This window comes from Ornithodoros turicata, chromosome 2 (assembly GCF_037126465.1).
Source record: "Ornithodoros turicata isolate Travis chromosome 2, ASM3712646v1, whole genome shotgun sequence".
Lineage (NCBI taxonomy): Eukaryota > Metazoa > Arthropoda > Arachnida > Ixodida > Argasidae > Ornithodoros > Ornithodoros turicata.
In genome coordinates this window covers 6131482-6145347 of record NC_088202.1, presented here as the reverse complement: position 1 = coordinate 6145347, position 13866 = coordinate 6131482, and the positions used below count along the sequence as shown (strand labels likewise).

The window sequence follows — 13866 nt, the reverse complement described above, 5'->3', positions numbered from 1 at the left end:
CAAACTATACTGTTATTGAAACAAAACACACAAAAAAACAGTATCGTGTTCGAAAACATTCGGAGAGGAAAACAATTAAATAGACAAATGGCACATATGTATGTGCTATGTGTATTAAATTGTCCTAAATGCGCATCATCTCAAGGTCAAGTTCAATCTGGAATAATATACCTTGGCTGTAAGCAATGGCATATTGTATACTCCAAAAATATTCCACAATTTTAGACAAATTCAGCAAGGAGATGCCTACGGTAATGTGTCGCCTGTAGAGAAGGTTATGTAATAGCGGAAAAGTAGTGGCATTGTATCTACGCTACTTTTATTTGGTAGCAGTAGCAGTTTCACGTTACTTTTTCAAATTTGTAGCGACGCTATAGTATTGCGCATACTTTTCTGTGCAGTAGCGGTATTCCGTTACTTTTTTTTTTCGTTACGTTTTGGTAGCGGGTACAACACTGTATCTGGTACACACGGCACACGCACGCTATCCGATCGGTTAACTCCGCATATACAGCTGTTGTTGCAAATGGTCCCTGGTTGCGTGGGCGGAAATAATGGTCCCGTAAGGTTCCGTGAACCCAAAAATACGAGAGCGACGATGAAACGGATCACAGCCGAGCAAGCGCTATCATTTGCCCTCCAGGTTTGTTGAAATTGGGAGAGATAGGCTTTTTGTGTGAATAACGACAATAAAAGCATCACGCCATTCAATGATGAACATAAAAGAGATATCATTTGTTGCACCTGTTATATTGAGCGGATTGCGTCTGTTCCTTCTCTCTCTCTCTCTCTCTCACTTTGTAAATCCAGTGGAGTACAGAAAACGCGAGAAATCTAGGAAGAGATTCAAAAAGGAACTGCTACCTTCTGCGTATTTGTGACAGATACGTTGGAAAAATGGTCCCCGCGTTCTTATACAAAAGGAAATGTTACAGAAGTGTGAGCAAAAGAATGGCACCGTTTCGTTCTGTATTCGTACCAGTCAAATAAAACGCAAAATAAACGCTTGAAACTGGGCTCACTAGCTTGAGGCTCCGACATCATGATCGCTGTACGGAGGGGCGCCGGATGTAATTCCCAAGGGGACCTGGATGCTAGTATTTTTCTATTGTTGGTCAGACACAGACGTTACAGTTGTTCTCACATATTTTCTATGTCGATGGACCTAATCTTCAGCAGAAGCGGAGTTGTCAGGACAATGAAACAATGAATGATAGTGCGTGCAGCTTTGTTCTGCATAAACATCGACACACAAAAACTGCAAGGGACAACTGACCCGTGTCTGACCAACAATGGAAAAATACTAGCGTCCAGGTCGGGTGCAGCGAATGGCATCGCTTTTATGGTCCTCATGGAATGGCGTGCAGATTTTATTAGCCATTAACAGATAAAAAAAAACGTCTCCCAATTTGAATAAATGAGGAGGGTGAATGGTAACACTCGGTCAGCTGTGATATGTTTCCTCGTCTATCTGCAACCATGTCCTTGTATTTTGGGGCGCACAGGACCCTGTGGGACCATTTCTACCGCCGACACAACCAGTGACCACTTTTTCCGGGACCATATTTTTCCTACACCACGTCTGCTGCGCTCAAATGCACAGTTTCTTGGGAAAGGCCGTTCCATTCTCTTGTGGTCTTCGGGAGGAAATATGTCCGCGTGCACTTGTTCAGCACCGTTCGGACTTTTAGAAGGGGAAGGGGACTTCTATAGGGGAAGAAATATAATCGGGAATAGGAAAAAGGTTGACCTCACGGTGTGATTGTAGGGAAATATTTTATGAAACAACGCTGAACGAGATATCTTATGTCGAGCAGATAGAGGTGGGAAACCCGTGGAAGCTTTCAGGGATGACATACTTGAATAACGTGAATACTTGTGTACTGTGGCAAATGAACGCGCCGCTCTATTTTCGCGGCCTTCAGGGACGCAGAATGAAAAGCTTGAAATAACTCAGCCTTATTGAGGTTTAGCATGAACAAGTCATAGGATGAACAGGGTCGATAAGTGTTAAATACTCCAAGCGGTCAATCCAAGGGAACGGCTCGCGTCGGAGGTAACCTTGTTGATATGGGCGTTCCAAGGAACATTGCTGGATATGTGAACACCTAAACACTTGTGGGAGGCTATTGTTTCTAGTGACGGGTTGAGATTTGGCCTACTGACGAGTTGAGGGGGAAGGAACATTCTTCACAGTTACTTGTTGAAATCAGGGAATAGGAAACTACAAAGCCATGAAAAGAATTGAGGATCGAGAATCAACACGTATATACAGGGTGTTTAAAAAAACGTGTCATTCGGACTTTATAAAAAAATGGGGCGACGGAAAAATACGGGGTAAAGGGCACTTGTGTGGCAACTGAATTTGCCATCTTGCAAAAATATTTTCATTTGATTTTAATTAAAATAAATTGAGTTTCTTTAATTGAACTCGAAAATTTCACAAGTCAACCTAACGTTTTTTTACAGAATTTGAGAGCCGTAGCGAACTTAGTCAGATGCACCTAGAAATCTGCTCGATATTGCAAATGGAACTGCCAAAAAAAAGTCCTGAAGTTGAGGCTTCAGAGTTTCGGGTATTCAAGAGTGCACCAAATCAGTCGGAAAAATGCGCGGAGGGCAGGACATGCTCCTGCCCCCATGAAGCTAGAACAGTTTATCGCCAAACCGGCGTGCAGCACAAGACGCGCAGATAACAAGGCAGGTGACATTCCACCATACGTTGATAAGCGGCAAACAAAAATGATTCCGCCTCTTCTTTCCCGCCCTGTGTTTTTTCGACCTTCTATCTTTCATGGGGGCAGGAGCATATCCTCCTCTCCACGAATCTTTGCGTCTGATTTGGTGCGCCGTTGAATACCCGAAACTTTAAAGCCTCAATTTGGGGACTTTTTTTGGGCAGTTCCATTTGCAATATCGAGTGGATTTCTTAGTGGATCTGACTAAGTTCGCTACGGGATCTCAAATTCTGTAACAAAAACGTTAGGTTGACTTGGGAAATTTTGGAGTTCAATTAAAGAAATTCAATTTATTTTAATTAAAATCAAATGAAAATATTTTTGCAAGATGGCAAATTCAGTTGCCACACAAGTGCCCTTTACCCCGTATTTTTCCATCGCCCCGTTTTTTTATAAAGTCCGAATGACACGTTTTTTGAAACACCCTGTATGTACTAGTACTAGTAATAGTAGTAACTCTTTCTGCGATGCCAGGGTGGGCTGGGTTTGCAACCTCCGTTCGTCGGACTGACAAAGATTGCATGGAAAAATTCATCGTGCGCTATTCTGTGCGACCTCCGTAAAGCATGATGTTCGGCTATTTTTTCCGATGGTATAGCTCCTGAATATCCCTGTCAATTATCATTAATGTGAGTAAATTACACACGCTCTTCACATTGGTGGGGTAAAAAAGTGACGTTTACTTGGCAAATTTCAGACTTAAGCTCGCAAAAATTTACATAATTAAACTGATGCTACACTACATTCACATCAGGAGATGGCAAAAACCCAGCAAGAACAAATGTCATTGACCGCTTGACTCTGGGTGGTATAGTTATTTTATTATAATTCAATGACACGTTTTCTGGGACACCCTGTATATGTGCTAGTAAAATATGAAACTAGTAATATATTCCAAACAGATGGTGATAATCATGCCTCCGCAGGAAGTTTTATACTTCTCGAAGAAAGCACATTTAACCTCGTCGGTACCTGGCAACCTGAACCCGAATCTGCGCCTTTCGGCTACGACTTCTGGTACCAGCCACGGCACAACGTAATGGTTAGCAGTCAGTGGGGAGCACCGTTAGCATTCCGCAAAGGCTTCAAGTTGGAAGACGTACAGAAAGGTGAGTTCGATCTTCTGTCTCTTATTTTTATAGTTTATAGCTTCTGCGGGCGCCAAAAGTGGTGGTTATACAATTATTGTGTGATTATATAAAATATGATTTTAGTAAAAGAAACTGGTTAAACGGTTAGGAGCATCAAATTAATAACAACAAGCTTTCGTGCATCAGTGTGCGCTTCACCAGGTTACAGAAATAGTTGTCTGGAACGCATATATACTAAGACATCAGGGAACGCGAGGAATGGAGCTGTCATTGCTTGGGCTAAGTGAAAAAGGAAAAGAAATATACAAAAAAATAGCAAAAAAAGACACACACAGGCAAAAATGGGCAAGACGAGGAACATCAATACCTCTACGTATACAGAGTGTAACAAAAGAGACAGTATATGAAAAGGGGTAACCGGACAATATAAGGCAAATCGGGGCGCAAGGAAGGCCCAGATGTGGGCCCAATAAACATTGAATAATTGACTTTATGACAGGGTCCTCTTCGAGTATTATATGGCAACAACGTGTGTACTTTTGTCTCTCATAGGTAAAGAAAGAGGGACGAACAGTGGGCCGGACGGGGGCAGACGTCTGCCCAACCAAAAATAATAGGCATAGATGAAAAACGCACAGCTGTCAATGGGGACGACGGAGTAGGATTAGAAGTTGAACGACTGTAAAGCCTAGCAACGTAATGTGATTTTGACAACGTTTACTAATATGGTTTTAGGCAAATATGGTACCAGTCTTGTTGTATGGGACTGGACAACTCACCTCAGGATTCATACCCTGGACTTGGGACCAGATGGGCTGATGCCATTAGAAGTCAGATTCCTGCACAACCCTAATACGGCGGAGGGATATGTCGGCTGTGGGCTGGGAAGTACCGTCTACCGTTTCTTCAAAAGTGAGGTTCGTGATGTTTATACCTTGACTTGTTGAACCACTAACAGCATCACTCAGCAGGGTACTGCCACCATGTAACGGTACAAGTTGATGATCATGACGAGCATGATCAATATGAAGATGGAAGGTGGGATTACGCGACGTTTTTCCGAGTGAAGAGAATGTAGAGAGCCTTTTCTATCAAAAGATCCGTACCTTATGCCGCGAGAATGTGCATGCTGGTATCAGTTGTTTCCTGCAGACGTCCCTGTAGAAGCGACCACTGCTCCTCTGCTAATCACAAGGACATGTCATCTTCACGGGTGCTGACACGAATATCACACGGAATAGTCGATTCCGCGGCTGACACAACAAGATGCAGAGGCCCAGTAGCCCCTTTTGGGAACTCATTGCATCCTGTATAAGAGGAGCATGTACGGCATGACCGCTGCTAACAGTGTCATATGGAACATGGCGATTGTCATCCCCCGTCTACCTGTTCCATCACAAACTGGTGACAATAAGCCAATAACGTTATCATAGTTCTTTGAGCCTACTAAAATTCTTGATAAAGCAGAGTGGGAGCTTAAAGTAAGAGCACCCGTCCAATCTCTCCAGCATATGTCTTTCCATTGCCTTTTCAGTAGCAGTATTTGATGCTGGTAGATGAAAAGATTCAAGAAGATTGAAAGGGCTTGGGATTACACCTATGTGTATGATACATTAAAGTGCCACTCCGGACTCGGAAAACGGCATTTATCTTATTTAGTTCAGGAAAAGTGTATCTAGTTATTCTAGTGTCTCTTTTCTTCTTTCTCTCTCTTCCTTTCTTTTCTTCTTTTTCTTTTCCCTTTTTCTTTTCACCTTTTTCCTTTTTTCTCGGAATAGCAAGCCGTCTCTTTACCTGACTAGCCATTCCTTTCTTATTTTTCTTAATAAACATATATCCCCTCCCCCCCCCCCCCCATGCAAATGAAGTACCCCAAGGATCCTATACGCGAAATTTCAATCCTGTTTGCGAGAGTTGTGCATTTCTGTCAAATTTTGAAGATCTGCTGGCCTCCACGAGTTTCGCTGACGCGAGGAGCAGGTGACGTCATGTTCTCGAGAGAGCGCTCGTCTCCTTGCAACGACGCCTGCGTCGGGGGGGTTGTGATGTGGAGAAGTCACGTGAGGCTGATGGAAAGACAGGGAGAATGGGAGAGATGCCTTCCCACTCCTCGCGCTTTCTCGAAGGTCGGAGCGGTCGGAAGATATGTCACGTGGGGCTCCGCTAACTGAGTGCAAAAAGTACGGAGGAATGAAATAGAGGAGGGGCCCTTTTGCACCGAAAAGTGGAGCCGAGATTGGGGGCCACTCCAGTGACATCACCGCTCCCTCTCCGGTTACGGGTACATGCATCTCTATGAGAGCCCCCAACGCATAGTTTCGGAATACTTGGAGAGGTGTGGTGGTAGCGCACCGAAGTGGCTCCCAAAGTGGTGTGTGCAAACAGACGTCATTAGGCTATTCAGGTAATGTAACCCCGCGTGGCTCCAAAGCAGCGACAGCTCATCTCCTATTCTTACGTCACTTGCCCCACACTTCTCTCTTCTGTCGAAGAGCCGTTGGGGCGCCTCCTTTTTCTTCTTTCCTTCATGGCAGAAGGTTAGCCCCCAAGGAAAACGTGTAGGGCAACAACGTTGCCACGTGAGAGCCGGGCAATCCCTCGGAGCATAACATGACGTCACAGTTCTGCACCAAAAATTAATTTTCTCAAACTTTCTTGTCACGTAAAGCCAAAATATTTTGCAGGAATGTAAAGTGAGCCAAGATTTCAGTAACATAACTTTGGTAGGGTTCTGAAGACACGGGATTTAGTCCGTAGCGGCACTTTAAAGCGCTCACAGAACAATGTAAAAACTACGATTAGCAAGTTGAAAATTGCTTTGTGTATGACGCCATTCGGGAATTGGCTAACTTGTAACGCGTTAAGTTGCCTCTACATGGCAGTGACCAGAGCAACTACTGGAGTCGGTAAAATATGTCTCCTGTATAGTTGGTGCAGAGAAGAGGAGCTGGTGTCTGAAAACCACTCATATAGCTTGAGCAGAAGTTTGTGCGACCATGAGGAGAATGCTTTATACATCCTAGTCCAACTTTACAGCATATTTTAGCTTTAGAAATTCACTACTGCTCTTAAAGGAGTACAGAGGGTCATCCAAAATATTTTCAGTTTAAGGCGGCTGGTGAAAGTATGTGCGTCAGTTTGAAGGATATCATAAAAGTTTTTGATGTATGCGTTTCTTTCCCAGGAAAAAAAAAAATGTACACAGCGGCGCGCGTTCGCTCTCGACTCGTCCCACGACGCGTAACGAGGAAGCAAAGGACAATGAGCATGTGACCAATAACGGCATAATGTCAGCTGTTCCCTTTCACTGGTCAGTCGCACAGCCGATGTCAGAGCCTGTCCTTTGCTTTTCGTTTTGAGGGTTTTTTTTTCTCCTTTTGTAGTGAGTAAACCACGTAAACCTGTTCCCTCCTGGGGATTCGGGTGTGAAATGGTGACCTTGCGCATGGAGGGTTTCATTGTCCCGCCGGAGTTTCCCTGAGGGCAATGCTTCTTGAGAGCCGTGAACAGATAACTATCAGACGACGTCTTTGTGAACCGCATATGACGACAGCGCTAGAGCCCTGCACGGACACGGGCCCCTTACTGGCTGTGCTCTCGGGTCCGGGCCGAGACCAGGCCGACGGAATACATCGCGAAAAAACAGGAATCGGCTCAGTCGTGTCCAAGCCGCAGTGTTTTACATGAAAACGTCACGGTCTTATTTTCTTGATCGGCTCTGGCTCATTCACTGTGCTCAGCCCCCCCCCCCCCCCTCCTGGATGCACTCAGTTGTCTTTGTAAGTCACTCTCACACCCGCTCGAGGCGAAGTTGCCCCGCTGGTAGTGTGTAAAAGCTCGTTGTGCGCGCCGGCAGTTGAATCTGCCTCCACCGCTAATCTTCTTCGGCGCTTCCGTAGCTCTCTCGATCGACCGGTACTGGACGTTGGGGTCTTTTTGGGTTCCACTTGAGGTACCCTTTCTTCAAGTTTGATATTTTATGTTTGCAAATGTATGCAATTTTTGTTATGTTGTTGAAGCCGACATTGTTAAGGTCCAGGTAGGACCTCTCAGCACTCTCCAAAGTTACATGGATCGGCGTCGTAGCTTCACGCGTTCGCTAGATAAATTGCTCGAAAGGTACGCGTACCCCTGTATTTCCGTCTCTGTCGCAGGCGCCCGCCACACCCACAGATTGTGTCAGCCGCCCCAATGACCCTGTTTGCTTGAATCTTACACGTGTTAGCTATGTGGATTTGGCTACTTGGTTGCTATAGGTTTATTACTAACCGAACTATTGCGTCATAGGCATAGATTCGTTGCATCGTAAATTTTGGCCTGCCTACCAAACCGAACTTACAGACGTTTTCACGTCACAAAGAAAGCAGCAAAAAATACCGATACACGAGATACACACACAGACACACGCACACACACTGCTGCTACTCACAACTGACAGAATGTTTAACACATATTCAACAAACAGGGGTGGTAAACATCACAGATAACTGGTTTTCAGTTAACTGGGTGTGTGGGACGCGATAGCGCCCACCTTGTACCCCAAGCGCACTGACGCAGGATCCACGTCGCGCGCAACCGTGAGTAGGCAGCGATTGTGATCGACCTCATGTGCGGACTAATCGAGTCTTGCTGACAGAGATCAACAACGCAGGTACTTGTTAGAGTCACTAAAGAAGCTTCGTTTCAGGGTATCGACACTGATGTACAAGGGACAACAGGAACGCCATCATGTTTCCGCACCACACCGGTACCATTCCCATTTGAGGATCAAAGACGGCTAACATAATGCTCCCTGTGGGCCAGGGAAGCGTGAATGATTGTTGCGCGATAATCGATGTATTGTCAACCAGAGTGTCCCGAGGATGTCAAGGTCAGCTCGAGGCCCTCAATTGCTGCTTGTAAATGAAAGTAACATTTCACCCGTGCACGACAGATGGCATCGTGCGCTAACGTGCACAGTGCGCGTGCGTGTGGGTAGCGTGGCGCAGAAACAAGATGGCGCATGCTCGCTCTTCGAACTCAGTGTTGATACTCTGAAGCGTAGTGATTCTAGCACTTGTCCCCCGTTCGCGAACATGATTGCACACTTCAACGAGGGTTGGCGCAGGCGCAGTGGCTTTCTTTCACACTCCGCTTCCCGTTACTCGCACTGCCGGTTCCGGGCTGGCAACATGGCGGCGATGGCAATCGCCCGCCCATGCTGCCCATGCTTTGCGGAGTTTTTTAGCCTTGTGGGAATCTGTCTTACTTTACTGCCCGTCCCGTTCCACACTTACCCGTCCCCTCATTTTCTCACCGGACGCACAACGCTGTGGCATCAAAAAAATTTATGAATGTCACTGCAGCTTGAACGCAGAAACACTTTCGGGTACTAGAAGCGGCCGCACTAAAACCGCGCGGATGACAATTCGAAACGGGATTTCGTTTTGAAACCAAGAAAGCAGGGCAACCGGAAGCTGGGAGATTATCATGTATATTTACAAAAACAAGCAAAGGACACGGGATTATGTGTATGATCCGACCCTCTAGAACAGGGGTGCCGAAGTGGCGGCCCGCCTGTGGTTGAAGTCCGGCCCGCGTGGCCCCTGAGCAACAAATAGTAAAATATGACTAACAAATAATCACTTTCACAAGATGTTGACACAAGTTGAAAAACAAAGGGTGCCAAGTTTCCTCATGACACAGCAAATAGAAGGGATAGCCGACCCTGTGATTGAGCAACGTTAAGTATCAAGAATATGTACGTTTTATGTCGTTTTATGTTCTGTGCTGTGTGGTCTATATCAGAAACAGGCCACCCAAGGCCGTGGTATGCGGCACGCATAGTTCCTCCATGGCTCAATGCAGCCAGCGGACATGAATGAGTTCGGCACCCCCTCCCTAGAACCTTCTCAAGAACCTTCTCAAAGCCACTTCACATTGCTCCTGACTCCTCCCATCTTTTAGAATCACGTTCCCAAATCTTGGTGAGAGGGGTAGGGAATGGGAGAAGGAGTTTTGTCGAAACTCTATCTCCACAAAAACTTGTACTGTAACGATAACGAGCTCGCCCGCGTGCGTTCTGGATTTAATTTGGTCTCGTGTTGTTGCTATGTTAAACCGCCAGTTCTTGTGTGTTTGTGACCTTCTCTTCTCTTCTTATCAATTTACTTAACTTGCTTGATAAGCGCTCGAACCGCGTAAGTCACGGCTGGAAATACTACGCCGAGTTACCGGGGCGGCCGCATAAAAACAGGAAGGCCCGGGCCGTGTCGGCCAATTTTTCCATGCACCCGGGCCCGATCATGGCCGGAAAAGCCGGCCCGTGCACAGCTCTAGTCAGCGCAAGCTCAGACAATAGTACTGCTCTCCACCACTCTCGCGCACGGTCGCTTTGTGTGACGCAATACGCTCTGCAAGTAACCGAGCGTTCTGCGCATATCTCCTCTCCCAGTTACTCCACTCGGGAAGCCCCATTGGCTAAGGCGCCGCCGTCCCTCTTCCCTCTCACTGCCTCCTCTCATGCGCAGAGACGCACTTGCACAGCGTATAGACCTCTACCTGATTGTAAACAAATGACGTCATAATGTTCGACAGCGCCACGAGTTTGGTAGAGTTGAACCACGTTCAATGCTAGTGGCGAACAAGGTCGCGCCCGATAGCCACGTTCTTGAGGGGATTACGATGGTCTTTGAAAAGGACGCGACCTTCTGTCGTACTTTTCTTTCAATAGGAGGCAGCGAACAATTGCCCATTCGTGGAACCCAGCTCTCCCCTTCCGATCTGTTTTGGTTTCGGTGTGTCTCCCAACGTCATGATGGCGTTTCTCGGGTAGAGGTTTATTTCCACGACAGGAGGTTTCCACGACAATTATGACTCTGTGGGGTGAATTCCTTGTCATGGTGCATTTTAATCGCCTGCTGAATAGTGTTACAGAAAGAAGAGAGCGTGTTGAAAATGACCTCTGTGCTACTTTAAGATAAGAAACAAACAAACGACTCTATTTTGGGATGATGAATGGGGAGTTTCATCGCAAGGGGCGATTAAGCGACTTTAGGGCGCTTTAGCGACAGGGGTGACTTCAAGATTGACCTACAAATATGCAGTTCTTTTTTTTTTTCATTTGTAACTGTTACTTTGCAACAACAGATTACAATATGACAAAAACTCTCGCTCTTTTCATCATAACTTGTGATGTCGTGTCCTGCGCACATTGCAACACACATACTGTAGCAGAAGCTGTCTTCTCTTGGCACCTCTTAGACAATGCCTCCTTTTGTGCGCAGAAAAACATTTGGGAAGCAGAGAAAGTGATTAGCATTCCATCAAAAAAGGTGTCGGGGTGGATAATGGACACTATGCCAGGTAAGTGCTGAATGAAAGCAATTTCATGTCACTTTAAGTGCACGTGAGGAGTAGTAATAGGGGGTATCGAGGGAGACCAGATGTCAGTACGCTCCATAGGTGTCCGGTTCGAACCCCACAGCGTCTGGGACACCGTCGCGTGTGCGGAGGGCGCGGCGCCTGTGCGGAGGGTTGTCCGAGCGCTTATCGGCGGGGGGAGGGCTGCGTGCGCGCTTACTAGCTCACATTTTTCAGCCTGGGCCAACTTCTTTCATCATTTTTCAATCTGCGCCGAATTTTTTCGCGACTTTTTCCCGTGCGCGACAGGCGGCGCTCGCGTGGAGGGCTGCTGCGGTGGGCGGAGCGTGGCCGGAGGGTTGCGTGAGCGCTTACTTGCTCACATTTTTCAGCCTGGGCCGACTTCTTTCATCATTTTTCAATCTGTGTGCACTTCAATGGCAATTTATTTCCCGCTACAGCAGGTGTGCAGTAGGCGATTTACATGCAAAGGATAGCCATACACAAAAGTACAAGTGAAAATATATTTATTAAAGTCATTAGTGTCAGGAATTATGTTATGACTCCATGTGAAGGAGAAAAACTCAGCCAAAAAAATCTGATGCAATAGCATTGATGTGGTATTTTATTAGTGATAATCACGCAAGTTTTCAATTAAACAGAAGGAGTAGCACATTTTAATAAAAGAAGATATTTTTAATCAATATGATTACAATCAAAATTAAAAGTTTTATTATAAAAAGTCTAACATGACCACCATTGCGGAGTTTTAATTACATAGTTCTAATATGTAACTTCATGCACAACAGCTAATATTCCATTATGATACAGTTAATCAAAGAATATATTTTTAATCAATATAATTACAATCAAAATTAAAAGTTTTATTATAAAAAGTCTAACATTATTATACGTGTCCACCGTAGTGGAGCTTTAATTACAAGTGCCGATAGATGTATGTGAACAGCAGAGAACCTGGAAGACCATGGGACGCGAACACAAGAGGAAATAATATCTATAACACTACAAAGAAGATATTCTTAATCAAAACAACAGAGGAGGAAAATAATCTATCATTTTAACTATCATAAAATCATCCTCGTGGCTTCCCCATACAATTTTTGTTCTAAGAGACACTACTTTGTTTTATGAATTCAACACAGAAAATATATTAAAAAAATGAACTTCAACACATAGCACGCTCCTAGCCAACAATCAGCTCTAATAATATCTGCCCTGATTTGTTGAAGACGGGAGGCGTACACCTGACAGCTATGAACATTTTCGAGCACAATAGGGAAGATTATTCCAACATTACACAATTAATCAATTTCTTATTAAGTAAACAGCATAGACATACGGAAATAATGAGAAAAACGATCAACAGCTAATAGAGAACCAAAACACATCACATAAACAACAGACACATGAAGGAAAATAAATGAAAAATAATCTATCAAAACGATCAACATGCACGGATGAATGGCAGAGAAACACTTTGAACAGTACATGATGAATAATTTAATACAGCACAGAGCTCACGCTGAATAGCAGAGAAACAATCTAAACGGCACATCTGCCAACATGTAAACAACAGACAGGAAAATATTACTGAAACAAGATCAACAGCTAATAGAGAGCCAAAATCCAACACGTAAACAAGAGGTACAGAAAGGATAAATAGTTGAAGAACAATCTAACAAAACAAGAACATGCACGGATGAATAGCAGAGAAACACTCTAAACGGTACATCTACCAACGGTAAACAACAGACAGGAAAATAATTGAAAAAGAATCAATCGAAACGATAAACATGCACGGATGAATAGCAGAGAAACGATTTGAACGATGCATCTGCCAACATGTAAACAACACACCGGAAAATAATAGTGAAACAAACTATCAAACATTACAATTTGAAATAATATATCTTTTGAACTATCATAAAATCAACCTTGCGAGCTAACAATATAGAATTTTCATCCTACTCAGGCACTATAAACATTACCTTGACAGAGCTATCCAAACATGCACCACAGCTATGCTTTACAATAATTACAACCAGACTTGAGACCAGGCGGGGTCACTCTCTCCATCTATACAGCCCAAGCATGGAACCTGTTGTCAATCTGTGGGGGTGGGGAAATCCTCTCTCTTTTTCACATTCTTTTCTCCAAAAGAAAATATTCCGAGGATCGGTGTACAGAGACGAATTTTTTATTGATCGCAAATAGACATTGGAATTATTCGACTCTCAAGAACACAATAAGAATTCTATCAAAAACAATAGAACGCAAAAAATCTAAGAATAGACTTTCTAAGCAAACGAGAAAATATTATTGGTGCAAACAATGCTCAACGAGAAACGTTGCATTTAATGTATTTCAGATCAGACACAACTATTAGGCAATCATTATTCTCAACTCACAAAATATCAATCGAGTGAAAGTCAAGTTTATTCAATGACAGAAACAATACTCATTCGAAAACGAGAATCATATTTAATTACGTCGTTTTATGTTAACTTTGCAATACATGCAGAAGCCACAAACAACTCATCTGAAATGCAAATTATTGTGTTTGCTATAGCGGAAATCAACGCACACAACATTCCAATCTAGTAGAATATTCTTATTAATATCAATCGAGTGATCATCTGAAACATAGTCAAAGCAGTAATTAATTTAGGCAAACA

General features: G+C 44.3%; 1 protein-coding gene across 1 annotated transcript in view; it reads left to right on the top strand.

Annotated features, from left to right (window-relative positions):
- Window positions 1-13866, top strand: part of LOC135383041 (methanethiol oxidase-like) — a 65995-nt gene that overhangs the window by 24349 nt on the left and 27780 nt on the right. Inside the window, exons 3-5 of the mRNA XM_064612681.1 lie at window positions 3665-3847; window positions 4565-4746; window positions 11095-11173. Coding sequence (XP_064468751.1) covers window positions 3665-3847; window positions 4565-4746; window positions 11095-11173 — 444 coding nt within the window. The remainder of the gene's footprint in view (window positions 1-3664; window positions 3848-4564; window positions 4747-11094; window positions 11174-13866) is intronic.